The sequence below is a fragment of the Stenella coeruleoalba genome, assembly GCF_951394435.1.
Source record: "Stenella coeruleoalba genome assembly, chromosome: 15".
NCBI lineage: Eukaryota > Metazoa > Chordata > Mammalia > Artiodactyla > Delphinidae > Stenella > Stenella coeruleoalba.
The window spans coordinates 87,171,908-87,194,886 of NC_137161.1; the positions used below are offsets into that span (position 1 = coordinate 87,171,908).

The following is a 22,979-nucleotide window of genomic DNA, read 5'->3' on the forward strand; positions in this document are numbered from 1 at the left end:
AACCTTAGTGACCCACAATAATAACAATCGCGGTTTTGCTCGTCTGCAATTTGGGCAGGGCTGTCTCTGCTCCACGCTGCGATGGGTGGGAGAGCTTCCAAGATGGCGCGCTATCCTGGCTGGTGGCTGGTGGCGGCTTCAGGGTGGAGAGAGGACGAGGAACACATTCCCGAAGTCGGGCCCTTCTGCACGCCAGGCTGCAGGCAAGCACGGCCTGAGCTCTTGGGCCGAGTCTCAGTGGCTGGAAGTCGGTGAGGCCGCCTGCCCTAAAGCCTCCGGTGGCCTCTGGCCCACGAGCGTCACGCCCAGACATCACGTCACCCGCTGCAAGTTTTCACCTGGGCCCACCCCCTCCTTCTCCCTTTAAAACGCAGCGCTTTCCCCGCCTCAGTCGTTACTGAGTAAAATCCATTTCACAGCTTTGCCCCACGTCCGGCTTCGTTTGTCTGCGATGCTGCCTTTCTGACGCACTTGCTCTGTGAGGAGCACCTTGCCCTTCGCGCAGGGACCCCGCTCCGCTCTGCAGGGACCCATCAGGGCTGCCCTCGAGGGAGGCTGCCCGCTGCAAGTGGCGGGGTGCAGAGCCCCGGGACGGCATGAAGACCCCCAGTAAGAGGAGGACGCGAGGGTCTGAGCATGGACCCCAAATCCTCTGCCACTGAGCAGACCTGGTGAATATCACCGTGACCCACTGCGCAGGCCGGCAAACCGAGGCTGATGGATGCCCTCCGCGCTGCTCTGATGAGGGCCTGGCCTCACCTGGGCCCCCTCCCTTCTGCCGGCTTTGCCCGCTCGCGGCTGCTGGGCTCCCTCCTGGACCCCACCAGGGGACCCAGAACCTGCCCTTTTACCCACAAATGGGAGAGGACTCTAAAGTTCCAGCACGTAGGGGTTAGCATCCGAGGCCACCCTTCCTGGCTGTCTGTCCTTGGGCACGTCACTTTCTAAGGTCAGCCTCACCTGCAGGAGGGGGTGACAGCATCCGCCTCGCCAGGGCGGCTGCGAGGCCCCGCCGGCCTCCCGCCGCCAGAGAGCGCTGCAGGCCCCGCGGACCCTCTCGCTTCCTCGCCGTTCCCCCCAACCCCCGCCGCGCTGTTTTGCTGCCGGGTGTTCCGGAAGTCGGGCTCCGAGGGCAGCTTCCGGTTCCGGGGCGGCCGTGGCGGTGGCGGGGAGCCGGTGCGATGGGCCATCGCTAGAAGTGATTGGGCAGCGGCTGCTGGCGAGACAGACCCTCCCGGGGTCCGAGGCGGGGAGGCGGGGTCGCGCGGCCCCTTCGGGAGTGGCTGCGCGCGGCGGGGCTGGCCGTTCGCCCCGAACCCCAACCCCGGACGGTGGATCCGAATGAATGGGCGAACGGTGGACGACTGACTTGCGCTGGTCTTCTCCCGAGTGAGGCGTCGGCAGCGAGCAGCGGCGAAGGGACGGGGACAGAATGAACCGGGCCAAGCCCACCACCGTCCGCAGGCCCAGCGCTGCGGCCAAGCCTTCGGGTGCGCGACCTCTCCCGGCGGCGCGGCTTCGGGGCTTCCGGCCTGGCTCCTCTGTCGGGTCGCGGCTTCGTTACTCCGAGCCGAACGCGGTTTCCAGGAATGGGGTCTCGAAGGGCAGCCCTTGGTCCCGGCGGCTCTGGGAGTCGCGAGCCGGGAGGAGGGGGCAGCACAAACACAGTGGCTAAAAGCAGGCTGGAGCCAGACTGGCCTCAGCCCCGCGCTTTGCCACTCCAAGCTGTGTGGCCTTGGGCACGTTACTTAACCTCTCTGTGCCTGGCTGTCCTCACCTGTAAAGTGAGAGTAATGCTGCCTGTTCCAGAAACTCGTTGAGGGTTAAGGGGACTGACACTCGTCCACAAGAGGTGGCCTGGTCTGTAGTAAGCTCCGTGTGGCTGGCTGTCGTTGCTCCCGTCATACGGTCCCGGCTCTGCCGTGGACTTGCTGGGTGACTGGTTTCTTGCCTCCCCCAGCCCTTGTTTAATCCCCTCGGAAATCACAGGAGGTTGGAGTTGGTCTCGGACACCCCTTCCACCTCGGCCACTGTGTGAAGGTGCCCGTTTCTCCATGTCTCTTCTCTGCAGGGCACCCTCCTCCAGGAGACTTCATTGCCCTGGGCTCGAAGGGTCAGGCCACTGAATCGAAAGCGGCATCCACCCTGCTGAAGCCTGCCCCTTCCAGCCTGCCCTCGGAGCGCAAGCGGGATGCTGCGGCTGCTCTGGCGGGCGCCTCGGCCCTGACCGGGCTCACCAAGCGCCCGAAACTCTCCTCCACACCCCCTCTGAGTGCCCTGGGACGCCTGGCTGAGGCCGCAGTGGCAGAGAAACGTGCTATCTCTCCCTCGATTAAGGAGCCGTCTGTGGTCCCGATTGAAGGTAAAGTCAGCCCCTGATGTCCCCCAGAGAATGTAGCCCACGCCTTGTCTGTGCCCCAGGGGTTTGGAACGGCCACTTCCGGCTTAGCCCTGTAGGTGGAGTGTAGGTCCTTTGGAGCATGGAGGACAGGAGTCATCTGCAAGTTTGTTTTTCAAAGCACCTCTCGTAAGGGTGCCTTCACCCCACTGTGCTTCAGATTCTGTGACAGCGATGGGAAGTGCTTGTGTCGCTCAGGGCAAGACGGCACAGGAGGTCTGGGGCCCGAATGGGCTGCTGCCACGTAGCGGGAGCAGCGTTGACGGCGCGCATCTCGGTGGCCTTCTCTCTGAAGCAGACAGGGCATGTGCCAGGGCCTCCTGGATTGGAAAGCCTTGTACGGATTTCCATTGTCCCAGCTCCAGGGGCGGAGCTGATGTGAGACTGATGCACTCCTGGGGGCCGCCAGCGCCTGCCCTCTGGGAACGGGCTCGCTCCACTGTGACAGGCTCTGCTCTGAGCATGGGGGGTACAGGGCAGCACATGCAGACAGGTGCTGTTCTCGTAGCCTGTGCGTCTCGTGAGGACCCCTCTCCCCCCGGGATAAGGAGGTTTGTGTTGCCTCCTCCTTTCTCCTGGCTCCTGACAATGAAGGCTTTACCTCCCTGCTCTTATTCTCCTAGCTGGAAAGGTTATACGACAGCGTTAAAGACAGATTATAGCTGATCCACAAGCCCGCTGTTTACACGAGAGCCTTTAATTTTGTGTGCCCCTAATGTTCCCTTACTTTTCTGCACCATCTTTTCGTTGATTATTTCTAGTGGCCCCACGATGCCCTGTAGATCAGGTCTGTTAAACATCATACCAGTCCCAGGTGTTGAGCGTACAGGTGCTCACGGGACAGCCTCCGGAGAGGGAAGGCCCATCAGGGAACTGTAGTGTGAAATTGAGCCTGAAAGGCTGGATGGGATCTTAACAGGCAGTGCAGGCTGTTGGAGGAGAAACCACTGAGGGGAGGTCCGCGTCCTGGAGCGGGACCTGTGCTTGGGGAACAGGGCACGCAGTGGCCAGAGCCGAGGCGGAGGACGGGGCTGGAGCAGTGCTTTGGGAGCTGAGTCAGACCTTCGGTTCAGGGCCCTCCCCTGGCGGCTGGTGCCCGTCAGGCCTGGAAGCGCTGGCGGGGCCGAGTCCTGACTCAGGCCACGGCCCTCTGCGCGGCTGGCTGTGCTTCGGTATTGTTTTACCATTGCGTGACTCCCAGAAAAGGTGGCTCTGAAGGTTGGATGGAATGCGATTCTGAAAAGCACGTCCAGAACGATAGCGTATTTTACAAACACCTTCAGCAGAACGGAGAAAAGGCTGACTGAGCTACTTATAGCACGTGGTGCTTGGGACATCTCCACGGCCAGGACGTTCCGTAGCTCTGGTCCACGTTTCCTGCCTACCTGTCATTTTCCCTGGCACATAGAAGGCGCTCAGGGGCTCCTGTTGAATTCTCTGTGTTCAGTGCAGTTAAGTTAGAAATCAGCAACAACGCCTCCTTCCATTGTTTGGGTATCTAAAAACACAATCCTAAAAAACCCCTTGGGAAGTGAGAGAATAGGTAGAACGGAACAGTCCCAAACGCAGCGCAGAGCAAACATGGGTTGGAGCCGAAGCCCGGCCGAGAGGGACCCTCAGAGGAGCGGGGACTCAAGTGCGGGCAGGGGCTGTGCCGGAGCTGCGGTTCCCATCGGAGAAGGAAGGTGGGGGACAGGACGCGCGCAAGGAAGTGAAGAGGAAAGGAGTGGAGAGCAGAGCAGAGGGCAGCTGTGTAGGAAGAGGCTCGAAGCCCCCAGTGGGTTCCTTGCAAAGACAGAGCAGAAAAGCCTCTGCGGGACAGACCCAGGGAGGGACGGCAACGAAGCGGCCACGACAGAAGAGGAGGAAGGCTGCGGGTGCATCGTGCTGGCTAACTTAAAAGCTTAGAAAAAGTGTCCAGCTTGGAGGAAAGTAGGCGTTGCAAGAACAGATCACCCTGGGGTAGCCGTGTGGGTGTGGCGAGAGGGCCGTGGTAGCAGCTGGCTAAGGCCGACCCTTCGTGGTCTTGGTCGTTCCCGCGGGTCGGGGCAGCATCTGCCCGGCGTCGGCCTCCTGGGAGACCGGCTCAGCCCTGAGACCCTCGCCGGCCGGTCTCTGGTGGTTGGCCCAGTCAGCCCGTGGCCTGGGGCCCCCGCGAGCCTCTGCTCGGAGCTGCCTGCCTGACAGGGCCCCGTCTCCCCCGCCAGTCCCGCCTGCGGTGCTGCTGGACGAGATCGAGGCGGCCGAGCTGGAGGGCAACGACGACAGGCTGGAGGGAGTGCTGTGCGGGGCCGTGAAGCAGCTGAAGGTCACGCGGGCCAAGCCGGACAGCACCCTGTACCTGAGCCTCATGTACCTGGCCAAGATCAAGCCCAACATCTTCGCCACGGAGGGGGTCATCGAGGTGAGGGCCGGGCGTCCCCTCCTCCGTCCTGGGAAGGGGCAGGTGGAGGCAAGACGGGCCTCCCCGGCCACCACGCCGTCTCTTGCAGGCTCTGTGCAGCCTCCTGCGGCGGGACGCCTCCATCAACTTCAAGGCCAAGGGGAACAGCCTGGTGTCCGTGCTGGCCTGCAGCCTCCTCATGGCCGCGTACGAGGAGGATGAGAACTGGCCTGAGATCTTTGTCAAGGTGAGTGGGCCTCTCCCAGGAGGTCGCTGCTGCGGTGAAGGGGGCAGAGGGCCGTGGGAGGTGGGCTGCGCCGCTGGAGCCCTGGGGCGAGAGGGGCAATTGAACGCGTTCTTCCTGGAGGGCTGTGTCTGGCGGCCCAGCTCCTGTCCGCTGGGGCCCTGGGGAAGCACCCGGCTCGCTCGTTCCCGTGGCGCCGCTGGGACGTGGCAGAGGGCAGGCAGGAGGTGCAGGCCTTGTCCTCACAGGTGTACATTGAAGACTCCCTGGGGGAGCGGATCTGGGTGGACAGCCCGCACTGCAAGACCTTTGTGGACAACATCCAGACGGCCTTTAACACCAAGATGCCCCCCAAGAGCGTGCTCCTGCAGGGGGAGGCGGGGCGCAGCGGAGGGGAACTCAGTGCCGGTGAGAGAGGCTGGGCGGCCGGGCCGGGGTTCCCCGCGGGAGGGGCCGGGGCGGTTCGCCTCCCTCCACGGCGCCAGGCACCACCGGGGGCGTGGGTGCCCGAGGGCCGGCTGGGCGCACGTATCCACGAGGCGCTCCTGTGCAGGGAGCAGCCCCCACCCCTCCCTCACCGAGGAGGAGGACAGCCAGACGGAGCTGCTGATCGCGGAGGAGAAGCTCAGCCCCGATCAGGAGGGCCAGCCCATGCCCAGGTAGGTGCGCTGCGCGGCCCCGCCCTGCCAGGCCCCGCCCCCCGGAGAGCCCGCGCGCCCGCCTTCCCGCCCGCCTGCCTTCCCCCCTCTGGCCTAGGTACGAGGAGCTGGCGGAGAGCGTGGAGGAGTACGTCCTCGACGTGCTGCGCGACCAGCTCACCCGGCGGCAGCCCATTGACAACGTCTCGCGGAACCTGCTGCGGCTGCTCACCTCCACCTGCGGCTACAAGGAGGTGCGGCTGATGGCGGTGCAGAAGCTGGAGATGTGGCTGCAGAACCCCAAGGTGAGGGGCGCCGTGCGCGCGGGGCCCCGCCGGCGGGCCAGGCCACGAGGCTGACGCGTGCCCCCCGGCCCGGCCGCCCCACAGCTGACCCGGCCGGCCCAGGACCTGCTCATGTCCGTGTGCATGAACTGCGGCACGCACGGCCCCGAGGACATGGACGTCATCTCCCACCTGATCAAGATCCGCCTGAAGCCCAAGGTCCTGCTCAACCACTACATGCTCTGCGTCAGGTGCGCCCGGCGGGGGGAAGCGGGGCGGGGGGGGCGGCAGGCGGGGGCAGCCCAGCCACTCCGGTGCTCGGCCCACGTCCAGGGAGCTGCTGAACGCGCACAAGGACAACCTGGGCACCACCATCAAGTTCGTGATCTTCAACGAGCTCTCCAATGCACGGAACCCCAACAACATGCAGACCCTCTACGCCGTGCTGCAGCACAGCTCCGCGCTGGCACCCAAGGTGGGAGCCCGGCGTGGCCTCACGCCCGCGACCCCCGCCCCGCGCCCAGGCTGGAGACGAGGGCACGGCAGCGGCCGGCGTGGTGCCAAGCCGTGTGTGAGAGGCTCGGGGGTGGGGGGCCCAGGGGCCGGGCCTGGGCGTGCAGCGGGAGCTGGCGGGGGCCTCGTCCGGGGGCTCTGGGAAGACCTCCTGCAGCCTGGTGAGGACGGAAGCTGGCGGGCAGCCCCGGCAGCTGCTGGCGCTCTCTGTCCCCCAGTTCCTGGCCATGGTGTTCCAGGACCTGCTGACCAACAAGGACGACTACCTGCGGGCCTCGCGGGCCCTGCTGCGCGAGATCATCAAGCAGACGAAGCACGAGATCAACTTCCAGGCCTTCTGCCTGGGGCTCATGCAGGAGCGCAAGGAGCCCCAGTACCTGGACATGGAGTTCAAGGTGGGCAGCCCCCAGGCCCGCGCGGGCTGCCTAGCGCTCAGGTCCCGCCCAGCGGTTTCCCATGTGCCGTCTGGAGTGCACCTGGCTGGGATTGGTGCCCCGTGTGCATGGTGGCCCAGCCCGGAGGCAGCGGAGGCTGCATCCTGTGAGGTCCAAGGAGGGACTGGCCGGGTGCCCCCAGGGGAGCCGGTGACCTCGGGGCTGGGTGTGGAGGTGGGCAGAGCTGTAGCTGGCGGGGCTGGGGAGGCCAGCGCACGGCGTGAGCAGCCAGGGCGACGCAGATGGTGCACAGAGGGCCGTAGATTTTGGGGTGTTTGGGGGCAGCGGGAGGTGCCGCTGGAGAGCAGGACTTGGGGCCAGGGGTGGAGGGCCTCTTCTCGGGAGGGCGGGCTTTGTCCAGCTCTGTTGTCTGAGCCTCCTCCCTGTGGCCCGGCCTGGCCTTGCCGCTTGCCGGTCCTTGGTCCCAAGGCCTCCTTCCGCCCAGCGTCCTCCTGTCCCGGTGGCTCGTGTGCCCAGGGCCTGGGCAAGGGACGCAGACCCCGCTGAGCCGGGCTGTGCTTGCAGGAGCGCTTCGTGGTGCACATCACAGACGTGCTGGCCGTGTCCATGATGCTGGGCATCACGGCCCAGGTGAAGGAGGCCGGCATCGCCTGGGACAAAGGAGAGAAAAAGAGTAAGGCTCCGGGCCTGGCAGTGGTGGGTGCTTCCGTGGCTGCAGGCTGTCCCCGAGGCCCAGGCAGGGGGCGGGAAGGGGCGCCCCCACGGCACAGCTCCTGGAGACCGAGGGAGCTTGTGGAACCTGCTGGTTCCTGTTCCTCCCATGTGGGCTGAGAACACCAGCTCCTGGTCCAGGCCCGTTGTCTGCTTGGATGGTTGGTTCACGTGGGTCCTGGTGCCGCTGTGAAGGCGTTTCGGGCTTGTGGCCCTTGGGCCGGGGTAGGTGGGGAAGCAGGGCGGTGGTGTTTGGGCCAGCCGGCTTTGGGTCGCGGCTGATCCTGGGGAGGCCTGGCTGCACAGGCCACTTAAGCGATTGGCTGGAAGAACACTTGGAACCGAGGGTTTCAGTTCCCCGAGTTGCCCTGGGCCTGTGAGGACGGTCAGGTGTTCGCTGAACCTTATCCTAGCCGAGTTCCCCACTCCATCTCAGGTCCGCCTTCCTAACCTGCAGACAGTGCAGGATGCTTGTGCTGCGCCTGGTCTTGAACTAGACCCTCTGGCTGCCGTGCGGGCTCTGTAACTGTCTTGTACCCGCAGACCTGGAGGTGCTGCGCTCCTTCCAGAACCAGATCGCCGCAATCCAGCGGGACGCCGTCTGGTGGCTGCACACCGTCGTCCCCTCCATCAGCAAGCTGGCCCCCAAGGACTACGTGCACTGGTGCGGCCGCTGCTCTTCTGCGCGGGATGAGCAGCCACTCCCTGGTCTGACCGGTGACGAGTGACAGGGCTCACACATAGGTGGCAGGTCACCGGCTGGCACTAGCCTCTTAGGAACCAGAGGAGCCGGTGGGCAGCAGCCGGCCCTTGTGTGGTGTCAGGGCCTCGGGCAGAGCCTTCTCTTACAAGGGGAGGTGGGGTCCCGTCTGACCAGGGTTGGGAGCCCCCTGCTGGGGGCTCTGTCACCTGCCAGCCCCCCAGGCCTTATTGGGGGGTGGCTGGAGGCCCTGCAGAGGCCATGGGGTTGCCGAGCTCCAGAATCGGGCGGCCCCTCTGCACGTGCAGCTTCGCAGCCCGTGGGGGCTGACAGGGTTGGTGGGGGGCCCTGTCTACTCCAACCCTGATGGCTCTCTCCACCCTGCAGCCTCCACAAGGTGCTCTTCACAGAGCAGCCCGAGACCTACTACAAATGGGACAACTGGCCACCCGAGAGTGACCGCAAGTGAGCATGCCTTCCGGCCCTGCGCCACGAGGGCTGCCCAGGCCAGGCTCACTGAAGCAGCCCAGAGACTGTCTGGTCTTGGTCAGGGTCACCGTCCCTGTCCCGCTTCGCACACCCTGTGCCGCTTTTCCCAAGGGTGTGGTGTCTCTGCTACGTCACCTGCAACCCTCCCGGGGACTCAGCCGGTGCCTGTGCCCCGGGACTCCCCAGCTCCCTGCCCCTCCTCGCTTCCAAGCAGCTGCACACGCATGTTTCCTCCCTCAGCCAGTGTCGTGCTCTGTCCCCTGAGCCTGGGGACACCCTGCCCTGTGCTGACAGGCCGGTCCCATCTGTCCCCACTGTGGGCCCGGTCAGCGTGCTCATCTCACATCCGCCCGTGCTCCATGCCCGTCTCGTGTCACAGCTCGGGGGCTGCGGGACGAGGCTGGGCTCCCCTCACATTCCTCCTCGGGACGGCGGGGTGTGGTCCACAGGGGCATCGGGCACAAGTGGCCACGGGGAGGGTGGGCGGCTGCTCCCTCCTCGCCCGCCGTGGGGGTGGGCGGCCCCGGCGGGTTTGGGGTGGGCTCCCGCCAGCCCAGCCTCTCCCTGCTGTGCCCGCAGCTTCTTCCTCCGCCTCTGCTCAGAGGTTCCCATCCTGGAGGACACGCTGATGCGCATCCTGGTCATTGGGCTGTCACGGGAGCTTCCACTGGGCCCCGCCGATGCCATGGAGCTGGCCGACCACCTGGTGAAGCGGGCTGCAGCCGTGCAGGCCGACGGTGAGGGCCTCGGGCTTTGTCCCGCCCCCTGTGGGTGATGGCCTCCTGCCACTGGGCTCCACCCCCGCTGCTGACCTCATGGGCATCGGGCATCAGGCTGCGCGTGTGTCTTGGACGGCAACCTAGTCCTTAGGCTAATTCTGGAGCTCACCCTGGACTTGTGCCCATTCCCGTGTGGTTGAACTTCGTCAGGAGTGTGTGTCTCTCGCGTCTTTAACGGGCCACTGCGGTGGCCTTGTGCAGAGCAGTCCCTGTTCTAGAGCGTACGTGTGTCCCGTTGCCGATGGGCCTGGAGCTGACCCTTCAGTGTGGCGGGGCTCGCTGCCTCCCCGGGGGCTCTGCCCTAGCGCTTCTGCTCCAGAAACGGGCGTGGTCACGTCTCGGCCCTGCCCCGAGCCCAGCTGCGCTGTGCTGTCCCCGGTCCTGCCTGCTCCCCTCCAGCTCGGGTGCCACGTGGTGGAGACGTGGCCCGGCTCCCCAGGCCAGCTCACGCTGGCTGCGTGTCATTGCATCCTGCCCTGTGCCCGTGTCGTCCCCGGCCCCCCCTGCCCCGTCTCCTCGCTCTCTGATGTCCACAGCCTGAGTCTGGGCCTGGACATCCACCGAGCGAGCCGTGTGTGCTTTCTGGGTTTCAGACGTGGAAGTGCTGAAGGTGGAGAGGATCCAGCTGATCGACGCTGTTCTGAACCTGTGCACCTACCATCACCCAGAGAACATCCAGCTCCCGCCTGGGTAAGGCTCCAGGGGCCCGTCCACAGACACCCATGAGGCTGGGCCGCGGCGGACGACCCGAGGCCTGGCTGGCTGCCGTCGCCTGGGTCTCTGACCTGCTCCCTTTTTGGTCTTTGTCACTTAGATGCTTGTTCCCTGTGTGTGAACACGTTCACGGTGTTTCCTAGACAGCATGAGCTCGTGCTCTGTTTCCTGAAGCCGCTTGACTGAGACACGGTTCTCGTTTCTCATGTGCTTCGCTCATCCGAAGCTTGTGACTTGGTGCTTTCAGCACGTTCGTGGGGTTGTGCAGCCGTTGGCAGCCTAACTTCAGAACCACGTCCCCTTAAGGAACCTGTTCCCGCCAACTGTGGCTCCCTGTCCCCCCGCCCCCAAACCCACAGGCCTTAGACCCCACGAATCAACTCTGTCCCTGTGGATTGGACGTTTTCAGACGCTTTATGTAAACAGAGTCATAAAGCGCGTGGTCCTGTGTGGCTGGCTCCTTCCACTGAGCGCCACGTGTGCGGGCTCCCTCCGACTTTTAGTTTGCGCCTGTGCTCTGTCCCTCCCTGTGGCCAAGCGCAGGCACTGCGTTTTGTTGCTCTGTCTGCTGGTTGACGCCCACTTAGGTTGTTTCCACTGTTGTTAATCATGCTGCTGGCAACTCCAGGGATACGTTTCTGTGAGGATGTATGTTTTCAATTCTCGCGAGGATACCCAGGAGTAGAGTCGCTGGGTCACGTGTTTAACCTTTTGCGGAACCACCAGACTTTCCCACAGCGGCTGCACCGTTTCACTTTGCCAGCAGAGGGTCCGAGGGTTCCCGTTTCTCCAAATCTTTGCTGAGACCGAGGGTCCATCTTTTTGTTTTAGTCGTCTTAGTGGGTGTGAAGTGGCGTCTCACTTTGGCTTTTTTTTTTGGCCGCAGCATGTGGGATCTTGGTTCCCTGACCAGGGATCAGACCTGTGCCCCCTGCAGTGGAAGTGCAGAGCCCTGACCACTGGACCGCCAGGGAAGTCCCTCATTTTGGCTTTGATTCCATTTCTGTGATCGCTAGTGACGTTGAGCAGCTGTTCACGTGCTTGTGGCTGTTTGAACGCCTTCTTTGGAGAGATGTCTGTCTGAGTCCTTGGCCCAGTTTTAAGCTGGGTTGAGTATTTGGTGTTGGATGGTGAGGGCTCTTTATGGGTTCTGGAGTGAGACCCTTAACACACCTGTGATTTGTAGATATTTCCCTTCTTGGTGCCGTTTGAGACGCAAAAGCTTTTTAATCTCGATAAGGTGCAGTTTATTTTTCTTTGGTTTCTTGGGTCTTCGCGTCACGCGTAAGAAACCATTGCCTCATCTGAGGCGTCAAAGATCTATTCCTGTGTTTTCTCCTAAGGGTTTTATAGTTTTAGTCTTAATGTTTAGGTCTGTTACCCAGTTTGAACTTATTTCTGCGTATGGTGTGAGGTGCGGCTGTGGCTTCGTTGTTTCATGCGGATGAGCCGTTGTCCTTTGTGGGTAATCAGTTGGCATACGGGTTTATTTCTGGGTCCTCAGTTCTGTTCCATTGACCTAGATGCCTGTCCTCACGCCCACACTTCTGTCTTCATTACTGTAACTCTGTGCTGGGTTTTGAAGTTGGGAGGTGTGAGTCCTCCAGTTTTATTCTTTTTCAACATTATTTTGGCTTTTCTGGGTCCTCGCATTTCCATGTGAATTTTAGGGTCATCTGGTCAATTTCCACAAAAAAGCCACCCGGGATTGTGGGGGGACTGCGTCCAAGCTGTAGACGAGTTTGGGGAGTGTTGCCAAGTCATCATATCAGATTTATTTCATTTTTCCTAACAGCTTTTTAGCTGCTTTCTGTTGCGTCATCTGAAAGGACTGTTATTACGACAGCACGATGCGTGACTTTTGAAAGTTATGGTTACACGTCGACCGATACCGGGGTGTTTTCTGGTTTTCTGATGCAGAGAATAACAACAGTAGTTAACACTGTCGAGTGTTTGTTACCTTCCCCCTGTTCCCGTGCTGTAGGGTGGGAGGCCAAGGCTGAGGGAAGTAGGGCACATGTCCCGGAGCCCAGAGCTGGGGTGTGGGCCTGAGCGGTGTGCTGGATACAGCCATGCACATCCTGGGGGTGCAAGTCCCAGAGAGGAGTTACTGAGGCTCCAGTGCTGGTGTTCGGGTCTGTGAAGCGGCTGCCGCCATGGCCTGGACCCGTTCCCGTCCAGGACCTCATGGCCCGAGGCTGAGCCATTGACACCTTATGTCCCAGGTACCAGCCTCCGAACCTCGCCATCTCCACCCTCTACTGGAAGGCGTGGCCCCTACTGCTGGTCGTCGCCGCGTTCAACCCAGAAAACATTGGTGAGCCCCCTCTGGCCAGCCGTGGTCCCCTGGGCCGGTGTTGACCTTTCCCTCTTCTGGGCGTCCTGCATGTCAGGACCTGGAGCAGAGCCTGGCTGGGCACTGGAGGATTGGCGTGGGAGGGGGTGGGTCTTCGGCCGGGAGTCCCAGCTACCACCTGCTGTCGCCTTGCTCCCTAGGCCTGGCCGCCTGGGAGGAGTACCCCACACTGAAGATGCTCATGGAGATGGTGATGACCAAGTAAGTGGCTCGCCGCTCTGGGACCGGGAGGGCGGGCCCACCGGTGCTGCACTGGGAGCGGGGTGCGCTGGGCCTCCCACTGCTCTGCGGTCTCCCTACTCTGCGGGGCTGCCCCCTCGCTGGACTGGGGCAGTGGGATCAAGCGACGCCATGTGCTGTGGGGCCCTGGGCCCTCCTGGGCGGCACGCGTGTTGCCGTGGGCGTGGGGACGGTCAGGCTGATGCTGCTGTGACATGGGAGGCGTAGAGCGGAGGGGTCCAGAGCCAGAGGGTGCGGCGGGATGGAGACGGGGTCAGCAGCAGGGGACTGCCTCTGGACGCGGCGGGCAGCAGATGCCAGGGCCGCTGTGACCATGCTCGCTGCGAGCCGCGAGCTGAGGAAGCGGTGTGGGCGCCTGGGCGGGTGGCGTGTGTGTGCTGTGCTCCTGCAGCGGGGATGGGTGCAGCCTGCCGGCGCACTCGGGGGCAGCGAGGGTCGCTGCGGGACACTGGCTGAGGTGGAGCGGAGCCCGAGGCCGTGGGGTGTCGGAACCGTGGGGTCTGGGTGCACCCGTGGGGTCTGGGTGGCAGGGCCGTCCTGTGGCTGTCTCAGGAAGCTAGGTTAGATTTTGAACACGGACAGGAGTCCAGCTGTTCGTGCCCCCAGAAAGCCGCGTGTGTCTTTGAAGCCGTGAGTCGCGCCCCGGGCCGCCTGGCCTGTTGGAAAGGGCCCAGGGGTCCTGTGTGGCCATCCGGGACAGACGCCGCTCGGGCCCAGGATCCTGACACACGTTGGCTGATTTTGGAGGCGCCAGCACTCGGCTGTGTGGGAAGTGAGGGTGGCCGGCTGTGGGCTCTGAGGGCTGCCCAGCTCCCTCGTGGGGGTCTGACTGTGACCATGTTGCCGACACCTGCCCCCGGGTCCCTTCCACAGCCTGACGGCTCGAGCTGGGCCTGGGCGAGGGACGCCGTCCTAAGTTCTGACCCCCCACCCTGAGCGCCGCCTGGTGGCAGCCAGCCTTTGGTGGCCCGGCGACAGGTTCCTCCTGCTTGGTCCCCAGCAATTACTCGTACCCACCGTGCACCCTGACGGACGAGGAGACCCGGACTGAGATGGTCACCCGAGAGCTGCAGGTCTCGCAGCGGGAGAAGCAGGAGATCCTGGCGTTCGAGGGGCACCTGGCCGCTGCATCCACCAAGCAGACCATCACTGAGAGCAGCAGCCTGCTCCTGTCCCAGCTCACCAGCCTTGAGCCCCAGTATGCGCTGCGCGGAGCTCGGGCCGGGCCTGGGCTGGCAGGGGCGGGCGGGGGTGCCGCGTCCTGGCCGCTGTCCTGGTTCTCCGCGCGGCTGGCGATGGTGAAGCCGAGAGCCCCCCGTGGCTGGGCTGGGAGGGGAGGAACCGCGGGCCTCAGGGAAGACGGGCAGCTGCCCACAGGTGGGAGGCAGGCGGCCCCGCCCTCACCCGGTACTGTCGACTGGGGAGCAGTGCGCTTGCGGCTTCGACACGCTTGGGTCATGTGGAACTTTCAGAGGGCCGCCCCGGAGGCCTCCCCCTCACGTCCTGGATCAGGTGAAAGGCCTCAACCAGTCCCTCCGCCTCGGGCACCTGCTGTGTCGGAGCCGGAACCCGGACTTTCTCCTCAACATCATCCAGAGGCAGGTGAGTCCCGCTGTGGTCCGGCAGAGGAGGCTGGTGCAGGCGGGCGGGCGGGGAACCTTCTAGGGGCGTCAGTGCGCTGCGGCGTTAGATGAGACCGTGGCCACAAGAGGGCACACCCGGAGACAGGGCTACATGGTGACGGGCTCCTGGGCACACACAGGGCCACCTCGGGAATCCCCGCTGGGGGCGGGCAGGTGGGTCGGGGGGCCACGGCAGGCTTAGCCGGAAGGAGCCGTGTGGCTGCCGCCCCGCCCAGGCTTCCTCCCAGTCCATGCCCTGGCTGGCCGACCTGGTGCAGTCCAGCGAGGGCTCCCTGGACGTGCTGCCCGTGCAGTGCCTGTGCGAGTTCCTGCTGCACGACGCTGCCGACGAGCCCGCCTCCGGGGAGGAGGAGGAGGAGGGTGAGAGCAGAGAGCAGAAGGCCAAGAAGCGGCAGGTGGGCGCCCTGCCCCGCCCCCAGCCCCGCCCCAACACCCTCCCCCCCCCGCCCCCGGCCCTGGAGACCCACCCTGAGGGCCCCCTGTCCCTGCAGAGGCAGCAGAAGCAGCGGCAGCTGCTGGGCCGCCTGCAGGACCTGCTGCTGGGCCCCAGGGCTGACGAGCAGACCACGTGTGAGGTGCTGGACTACTTCCTGCGGCGCCTCGGCTCCTCCCAGGTGGCTTCCCGGGTGCTGGCCACGAAGGTGAGGCGGCCGTCTGGCCCGCTCCTCCCCGCGCACCCCTGCTCTCCCCGTTTTGTTAAGATGGGAGTTTTTGCTCACGCAGCCTTGTATTCTAGCTGACTCCTGGGCACAGGAAGGCTGCAGTCATGAGCTGCGCAGGGCTCAGACCTTTCTCCCCCGTCTGGGCCCCCTCCCTGGGTGGTACTGGGAAGCGCCCCGAGAGCAGCTCAGTGGCCGCCTGCCGTGTTTCCCGAGGCACTGGCGGCGGTTTTCCAGGGGAGCCGGCCCGCGCCCCTTCCGCCCCAGGCGAGGGCGCTCCGGGCGCACCACACCTCTGCCGGGAAGCGGCCCTCGCGCGTGCCTCTGAGGGAGTGGTGGCCCCGAGACCAGCGCGTGTCTGCTTGCAGGGCCTGTCCCTGGTGCTCTCGGAGGGCAGCCTGCGTGACGGGGAGGAGAAGGAGCCCCCCACGGAGGAGGACTCGGGCGACACGGACGCGCTGCAGGGCTACCAGTGGCTGCTGCGAGACCTGCCCAGGCTGCCTCTGTTCGACAGCGTCAGGACCACCACCGCCCTGGCGCTGCAGCAGGTGAGGGGCTGCAGGCGGGCGGCGGGCTGCACTGCCGGGCATGCGCTCACACGCCCTCCCTCCCCCCACTCCCCAGGCCATCCACATGGAGACGGACCCGCAGACCATCAGTGCCTACCTGGTCTACCTGTCCCAGCACACGCCCGTGGAGGAGCAGAGCCAGCACAGCGACCTGGCCCTGGTGAGGGGGGCGGGGCTGGGGGACACCGACCAGCCCAGGCGGGCTGCAGGGCCAGCAGGGCCACACCTCGGCTCTGGGCTCTGAGCGCCCAGCTGCCTTGCCGGTGACCCTCTGTCCGGAGCAGGGATCGAGGGCAGGAGCCCCCAGTGCCCTTGTGATCATCCAGGCCTGGTCGCCTCTGTGGCTCTGGGCTGGGGGAGGCGTGGCTTGGCCAGCCCAGGAGGCCAAGGGGCAGGAGGCCAGCCCAGGAGTCTGCGGCTGGGGCCCGCATCCCGCTCCCTGCTGGGGAGGCCCGTTTTCTACTTCGTCTTCCTCTTTTCGGGCCGTCTTTCTTCTGACCTTGCTCCCCTGTTAGCGTGTCAGCTGACAGTGATGGAGGTTCTGGAGGCCCTGGGTCTTTGTAGAATGAGTGAGTGGACGGAGTGAGGGAACGGGCTGAAGACAGAGGTCGGTGGGCAGGGGGATTCTGTCCAAGCCTGGGTTCCTCGTCGAGGGGCTGGACAGTAATAATTAAAGTCTGGGGCTGGAGGCCTCGCCCTTCTGAGTCTGGTCCAGGGGCCAGACTGTCCTCACAGGGCTCAGAGAGTGCGTGCCCCGCGTCACTGCTGCAGGTTTCAAGTAAACGTGGTGTCCGGCTGTTTGCAGACGGCCTTTCCCTTCGGGTCTTGAGAAGCGTGTGTTACTGTCGCTCAAGGGCAGATGGCGCCGTGCCCCATGCCTCGCTCTCCTCTCCGAGCGAGCGGGGCCGGCCCTCTCCAGGGAGCCTGTCACTTCTTGCTGCCCCTCGCGCCCGCTCGGCAGTTGACAGCCCTGCGCGGCTGCGGGGCTCTCTCTGCGTGTGGGGCCCTTCCGTCCATCATCGGCCTGCTGCCCGGTGGCGGGGGGTGGTTGTGCAGAGCGGACGTGGCATCGGGGCGGCCTTCCGAGGGGACGGGGCTGTTGGCCAGGCACGACTGGAGGGGGGCCCCACGCCCTCTGACGCCGTGCTCCCCCAGGACGTGGCCCGGCTCATCGTGGAGCGCTCCACCATCATGTCCCACCTGTTCTCCAAGCGCTCCTGCAGCGCCGAGTCGGACGCCGTGCTGGCCGCCCTGCTCTCCATCTTCTCCCGCTACGTGCAGCGCATGCGCAAGAGCAAGGAGGGCGAGGAGGTCTACAGCTGGGTAAGGCAGGCGGGTGCCCTGGGCCCGGCCCCGCGGCCCTCGCCTCGGCCCGCTCACCCCGCTCCTCTTCCTCCAGTCGGAGTCGCAAGACCAGGTCTTCCTGCGCTGGACTAGTGGGGAGACGGCCACCATGCACATCTTGGTGGTCCATGCCATGGTCATCCTCCTGACGCTGGGGCCGCCCCGCGGTGAGCAGCCCGCGGGCGCTGGGGCTGGGTCTCCCGTGGAGGCGGACCCCCTTCCCTGCCCGTCCTGGGGGCGCACGCGAGAGCCCCACGTGGCGGGACCCCGTGCCCCGCCGACGCTTCCGATCCACGGGCCGGGGGTTTCCAGACTCCTCGCCGCCTCCGCTCACACGCTGTCCTGTCGTCGTGAGATGCACGCGGGTGTTGCTGGGCACCTCTGTGCCTGCTGCTCTTTGCACTGTGGTTTCTGGAGGTGGAGGTGTCCGCATGGGGCTCTCCAGCCGAGGGGACGCTGGTGCCCAGAGCAGTGAGCCCCAGGTCCTCTCCACAGGCCTGGGGTGTGGCCCTCGGCTCGCTGGCCGTGGGCTGTGTCCAGAGCCGGCTGATCCTCTGGCCTCCTGGAACCTCTCTGCCTGGCAGCCTCTCCTTCCCTCCTCCGTGGCTGACGCTGTGGGCTGCTCTGCCACTTACTTGTGTCCAGGGGAGGCTGGCCTTGTGCTGGCCTGGCCTACTGGCTGCCCGGGGCTTTGTGCAGCCTGAGCCCTGGAAGGAGCCGGTTTGGCCAAGCCCACAGAGCCCAGAGAGCCTGCTGGCCCCAGCCTCACACCGTCCCCTGGGCAGCCTGGCCAGCTCTGCACTTCCGTTTCCTCAACTGGGGCGGGGCGGCGCCGCGATTGTGAGGATTACACAAGTCAGCTGTGCAGAGCCTCTGCCGCTGGGCCGCGCTCAGCTCTGGGTAGATTCTTCTCCGTCCTCTGAAGGCCCTGTTCGCACCTGTAAACCGAGGACACGCTGGCCTTGGCCTTCAGCCTTCAGTGCGGCCGGAGCTCCTAGGGTGGCGAGGTCTGGGAAGGCCTCGCTGAGCCGGCCCTGGTGCTTGCCCTGTTGTCTCTCCCGAAGCTGGTGACGGCGAGTTCCAGGCGCTGCTGGACATCTGGTTCCCAGAGAAGAAGCCCCTGCCCACGGCCTTCTTGGTGGACACGTCGGAAGAGGCGCTGCTGCTGCCCGACTGGCTGAAGCTGCGCATGATCCGCTCGGAGGTCCCGCGCCTCGTGGACGCTGGTACGACCCGGGCGCGGCTCGAGGGGGAGGACCAGGCCTTGCCCCTGCTGTGGGCCTGGTGTGTGTTCTTCCCTCGCCTGGCGGACGCTGGTACGGCCTGGGCGCGGCTCGAGCGGGGCGGGGGGGGGCGGGGGAACCAGGCCTTGCCCCCTGCTGTGGGCCTGGGTGTGTTCTAGTTGTGGCCTGTGAGAGAGGACAGCTCGGGGGCCTCGGGGGGGTTCCGGGGCGTCTGTTATTCAGCAGACGTTTGTGGAGCTGTCAGTGCCCTGACAGGTGCCCGCAGGCCCTTGTGGTCAGGCGGGGAGGCTGAGAGCCTCCAGTGAGAAGTGCTGGAGGAGGAACGAAAAAGACCAAGTGGTCCAGGGATTCGGAGGGGAGGAGGAGGGGCTGGGGCCTCCGAGCTGGTTCTGGGGTGCAGAGTGGCCTCGGGCACCCGCCCGTGGTCAGCGTGGTATCCAGCAGAGGTGGCAGGCCGGGCAGTTTGGGGGGTGGCTTGGCTGGGGAAGCGCAGCAGGACACACTCAGGGGAGCCTTGACTCTGAGCTGGAGGGAGCGCAGGGCTGGCCCGCAGCCTCAGGACGCAGGGTGGGGTCCTGAGGACCCAGCAGCCACACTTGGAGCTGCCCTCTGGGCCCTGGGCCCCGCCAGGCCCCGCGGGCCGGGGTCACCGGGTGGCAGTGGCTGAGTGAGAGCCACCCTCAGCCCTGCAGGACCTGGAGCCCCAGCAGCTGCTGCTGTTCGTGCAGTCCTTCGGCATCCCGGTGTCCAGCATGAGCAAACTTCTCCAGTATCTGGACCAGGCGGTGGCCCACGACCCCCAGACCCTGGAGCAGAACATCATGGACAAGAGTGAGAGCCGGGGTCCTCGCCCGAGCACCCCGGGCCCGCCGTGCGGCTGCGGTTGGAGAGCCAGGCTGGGGGTGGAGTGGAACAGCCCCAGGGCAGGGGCTGCGAGCAGGAAGGTGGAGCTGCGTCCACCCCTCGGGTTGGAGGGTGGAGGGAGCTGCGGGCGCTGCCTGATTCTCTGCAGAAAGGCCCTGTCGCCCAGCTTCCCGGGTCCTGGGGAGGCTTGGAGCTCTGCGGGCACCATGCGGAGGGCTTCCCTCCTCCCTGGGGGCCCGTGTTTACCCGTGGCTGCCTCCCTGCAGATTACATGGCTCACCTGGTCGAGGTCCAGCACGAGCGAGGGGCGTCCGGAGGCCAGACTTTCCACTCCCTGCTCACAGCCTCCCTGCCCGCCCGGCGAGGTACCCACCCATCCCGGCTCGCACGGCCACTCGGGAAGCGTTGCTTCTGCCCGGCGTCCGGGCTTCTGTTTATGGGCCCACGGGCGAGGCTGGGGGTCCCGGGGAGAGAGCCCTCTGCAGGGCCTGGGAGCCCGCTCCTCTCTGGGCGGTGGGCCGCCGGGCGAGCCTGGCCGTGGTCGGCATGGTCCCCGCCACAGCTGGCCGTGATGGCCTCTCAGCCGCCCTGCTCCTCCTCCCCTGCAGACAGCGCGGAGGCGCCGAAGCCCAAAAGCAGCCCAGAGCAGCCACCGGGCCAGGGCAGGCCCCGGGCCGTGACGCAGGTGCGGGTTCTGGGCCCCGAGGACGACCTGGCCAGCATGCTCCTGCAGGTACGGCCCCCCTCCTCCCTGGTCCCTCCTCCCGCCTGGAATCCATGGCCAGGGGTTCCCTGGGCACGTGTGTTCTCGCCCCCTCCTCACAGTGACAGGCGCTGCAGAGCAGCGGTGCACGGTGTCCATCTTCACGCTTACACGCCCGTATGCGCACGTGTGTGCACAGCTCCACGCGCTCTTGCCTGGGCCTGTTGCCACGGGCCTCGTCCCAGTCCTTGGCCCCCACCCCACGCCCCTCTGGAGAGTCTGCTGGGGACCGGGCACGCCAGTGCCGACTGCCGGCAGCCTCTGTGGGGTCGGGGTGTGGGCTCTGGGGAAGGCCCCACCTGCCAGCCGCGTGGTCCTGATGGATGCCTTTCTCCAGATCTTCCCGCTGAGCCCCAGCCCGCGGTGGCAGAGCTCCAGTGCGCGCCCTGTAGCCCTGGCGCTGCAGCAGGCCCTGGGCCGGGAGCTGGCGCGAGTCCGCCAGGGCAGCCCCGAGGTGCCAGGCGTCGCGGTGCGCCTCCTGCAGGCCCTCGCCACCCTGCTGAGCTCCCCGCACGGCGGCGCCCTGGTCATGGCCATGCACCAGAGCCACTTCCTCGCCTGCCCTCTGCTGCGCCAGCTCTGCCAGTACCAGGTGGGCCCCGGACAGCCCCGCGCCCGGGCCCTGCCCCCGTGCGTGCCCACGTGTGTGCTACCTCCTTGGTCGTTTCTCTCTGAGCCCTGTGAGGACGGGCGACGGCAGACCCCTCACGGGCTGTGGGTATGGGCGCTGGAGGGGCCCCCGCTGTGGCAGGCGGGATGGTTCCGCCCGGCCCTGGCCCTGTCTGAGCCGTGCTGCGCTGTCCCCAGCGCTGTGTGCCCCAGGACACCGGCTTCTCGTCGCGCTTCCTCAAAGTGCTCGTGCAGACCCTGCAGTGGCTGGACAGCCCCGCCGTGGAGGCCGGGCCTCTGCAGGCCCAGCTCAAGCTGTTTGCCGCCCAGTACTCGGCACGGCGCCGGATCAGCGATGGTGAGGCAGGGTCAATGGTGCCGGCGGGGGTCCTGGGCTCTCTGCCATCGCGTCGGGGGGACCGGGGCCTTGTTCCCAGATGGGCCCCGGGTGGCGTCAGGGTGAGTGGGGCCCAGTGGTTTGGGGGTCGGGGCACTGGGAAGGCCCCCCAGGGGGGAGCGTACGTGTGGGAACCGAGGAGAGTCGCCTGCCCGGCACCCCGGCAGGAGTCCCGTGGGTCACACAGCGCTCCCCTGCAGTGCGGAGCGGGTTCCTGCACCTGGCAGAGGCCCTGACGTTCCGCGGGGACCCGGAAGTGGTCAGCTCCACCATCCGCGCCATCGCGGCCACCCTCAAGTCTGGGGAGGGCTGTGACGTGGAGCCCGAGCTTATCAGCAAAGGTACTCGGGCCCCGGGCGCCACAAAGACCCCGCCTCGCTGCCTCGCACGCAGGTCCCTCTCCTGGGCGCCCCCAGAACAGGGCCCAGGGGCGGGGCTCTCTGTCCTCACGTCCGGTGGCCCCCCGAGCTGGAGTGACACAGGGGCCCTCTCTGCCCCACCCTCAGTCCTCCGGGGTCTGGTTGCCATGAGGTCGCCTCACCTGGAGGAGCTGCTGGCCGCGATCTTCTCCGCTGCCTCCGCCTTCCCGGCCTCGGGGCCCGTGTCCGTGGTGAGCTCACTGCTGCTGCAGGAGAAGGGGGAGCCCCCGGCCCTGGGGAAGCAGGACTCTGACGGCTGCAGGTGAGCCAGCGGGGCGGGGGCCGGCTGGGAGGGGGAGCGGGGGGCGGCCCTGGCCGGCCGCGTCTGAGCCCACCCCACCTTCCCTGCAGCCTGGAGGCTGTGTGGCTGGGACCCTGCTCGGGGCTCCTTGTCGACTGGCTGGAGATGCTGGACCCTGAGGTGATCAGCAGCTGCCCTGACCTGCAGCAGCGGCTGCTGTTCTCCCAGAGCAGCAAGGTGGGCCTCGTTCACGCACGGCGCCCTGGGCCCACAGTCCGCCCGGCAGCCCCAAGGTGGGGCTGGCTCTCTGTCAGTTCCAGCAGATCCGATGCCGGAGTCTCAGTGGCCAGACGGGTCCCATGTTTCCTCTGAGTGGGTCACCACAGCTGGCCAGATCTGGCCACGGAGGCGGGCGGGGGGTGGGTGGATGGGTCCTTTGTGGGCTCAGGTCCTCACAGGGCACGAGGCGGTGGGGGGAGTGGAGCTCAGCACCCCCTGACGGGGGGTGGGGTCCTCAGAGGGGTCGGAGCCCATGTCAGGGCTCTGCGGGGGTGGCGGGGTCCCCCAGCTCATCTGGCCGTGGGGAAGGTGAGGAAACACTGACCAGATGGCCGGGGAGGGGCTGGGCATCCCCTGCCCGTGGTCCCGCCGCACGCTGGTGGGTCTGCGCTTCTGAGAGCGGCGGTCACGCTCCCGTGCCCCCCGCCTGCCCAGGTGTTCCCACACCCAGGGTTTTGCTCGCGTGTCTCCTGGTCTCTGAGGAGTGGATTCAGTTCAGCCCGTGCTTAATCTGCGGAGTGACCGGCCGGGCTGGGTGGCTTCCCGGGCGGGAGCCTCGGATCTGCCCCGAAACGGACACCTTCCTCTGCTCTGTGCTGGCACACGTGGGCTGTCACCTGCTGATGCTACACGGCAGAGCCGTCAGCCCGGCGGGGACCATCCCAGGTTTCCTCCCTTCCCAGGGCAAAGGCCATCCTGGCCCGCAGGTGCCGTCTTTCCGACCCTACCTCTTAGCCCTGCTCACGCACCAGTCCAACTGGTCCACGCTGCACCAGTGTATCCACATCCTGCTGGGCAAGAACCGGGAGCAGAGGTGAGTCCCCCAGACCTCTGTCCCCCACCGGCAGGTCTGTTCCTGCCACAGGCAGCGTGGGCCTTGGGGTGCCCCGCGGCAGCCGCCCTGCCCAGACTCCTCCGGGAGCCGACTTTGGAGGGCAGTGTCGGGGGCCTCGGTGGGGGGCTCTGATCCAGCAGCCTTCCCCCGGCGTCCTCAGGGACCGAGGCCCTCCTGCCTGGCCCGGTGTCCCTTCCCCGGGTGACCAGCAGGCAGACAGTCGGCTTCACTGTCCTCCGGTCGTGTGAATGGCTGGCGTCCGTGCTGTG

The 22,979-nt window shown here is 66.0% G+C and overlaps 1 protein-coding gene across 3 annotated transcripts in view; it reads left to right on the forward strand.

Moving 5' to 3' along the window:
* The first annotated feature begins 890 nt into the window (after positions 1-890).
* INTS1 (integrator complex subunit 1) overlaps positions 891-22,979 on the forward strand; it is a 33,229-nt gene continuing 11,140 nt past the window's right edge. For 2 of the 3 annotated variants that reach the window (XM_079899166.1, XM_079899168.1), the window contains exons 1-35: positions 891-1,490; positions 2,072-2,362; positions 4,606-4,802; positions 4,891-5,028; positions 5,274-5,433; positions 5,579-5,683; positions 5,775-5,968; positions 6,053-6,198; positions 6,281-6,422; positions 6,679-6,855; positions 7,420-7,528; positions 8,110-8,230; positions 8,654-8,731; positions 9,335-9,492; positions 10,128-10,224; positions 12,474-12,565; positions 12,745-12,805; positions 13,845-14,042; positions 14,317-14,446; positions 14,703-14,882; positions 14,979-15,128; positions 15,515-15,694; positions 15,771-15,875; positions 16,871-17,038; positions 17,115-17,226; positions 18,124-18,285; positions 18,988-19,134; positions 19,434-19,532; positions 19,776-19,900; positions 20,268-20,522; positions 20,738-20,897; positions 21,137-21,277; positions 21,443-21,617; positions 21,707-21,833; positions 22,559-22,689. In XM_079899166.1, the coding sequence (XP_079755292.1) occupies positions 1,433-1,490; positions 2,072-2,362; positions 4,606-4,802; positions 4,891-5,028; positions 5,274-5,433; positions 5,579-5,683; positions 5,775-5,968; positions 6,053-6,198; positions 6,281-6,422; positions 6,679-6,855; positions 7,420-7,528; positions 8,110-8,230; positions 8,654-8,731; positions 9,335-9,492; positions 10,128-10,224; positions 12,474-12,565; positions 12,745-12,805; positions 13,845-14,042; positions 14,317-14,446; positions 14,703-14,882; positions 14,979-15,128; positions 15,515-15,694; positions 15,771-15,875; positions 16,871-17,038; positions 17,115-17,226; positions 18,124-18,285; positions 18,988-19,134; positions 19,434-19,532; positions 19,776-19,900; positions 20,268-20,522; positions 20,738-20,897; positions 21,137-21,277; positions 21,443-21,617; positions 21,707-21,833; positions 22,559-22,689 (5,069 nt within the window). In that variant the 5' untranslated portion in view covers positions 891-1,432. Of the gene's footprint in view, positions 1,491-2,071; positions 2,363-4,605; positions 4,803-4,890; positions 5,029-5,273; positions 5,434-5,578; positions 5,685-5,774; positions 5,969-6,052; positions 6,199-6,280; positions 6,423-6,678; positions 6,856-7,419; positions 7,529-8,109; positions 8,231-8,653; positions 8,732-9,334; positions 9,493-10,127; positions 10,225-12,473; positions 12,566-12,744; positions 12,806-13,844; positions 14,043-14,316; positions 14,447-14,702; positions 14,883-14,978; positions 15,129-15,514; positions 15,695-15,770; positions 15,876-16,870; positions 17,039-17,114; positions 17,227-18,123; positions 18,286-18,987; positions 19,135-19,433; positions 19,533-19,775; positions 19,901-20,267; positions 20,523-20,737; positions 20,898-21,136; positions 21,278-21,442; positions 21,618-21,706; positions 21,834-22,558; positions 22,690-22,979 lie in introns of all 3 variants that reach the window. The other variant, XM_079899167.1, reaches the window with a different exon arrangement.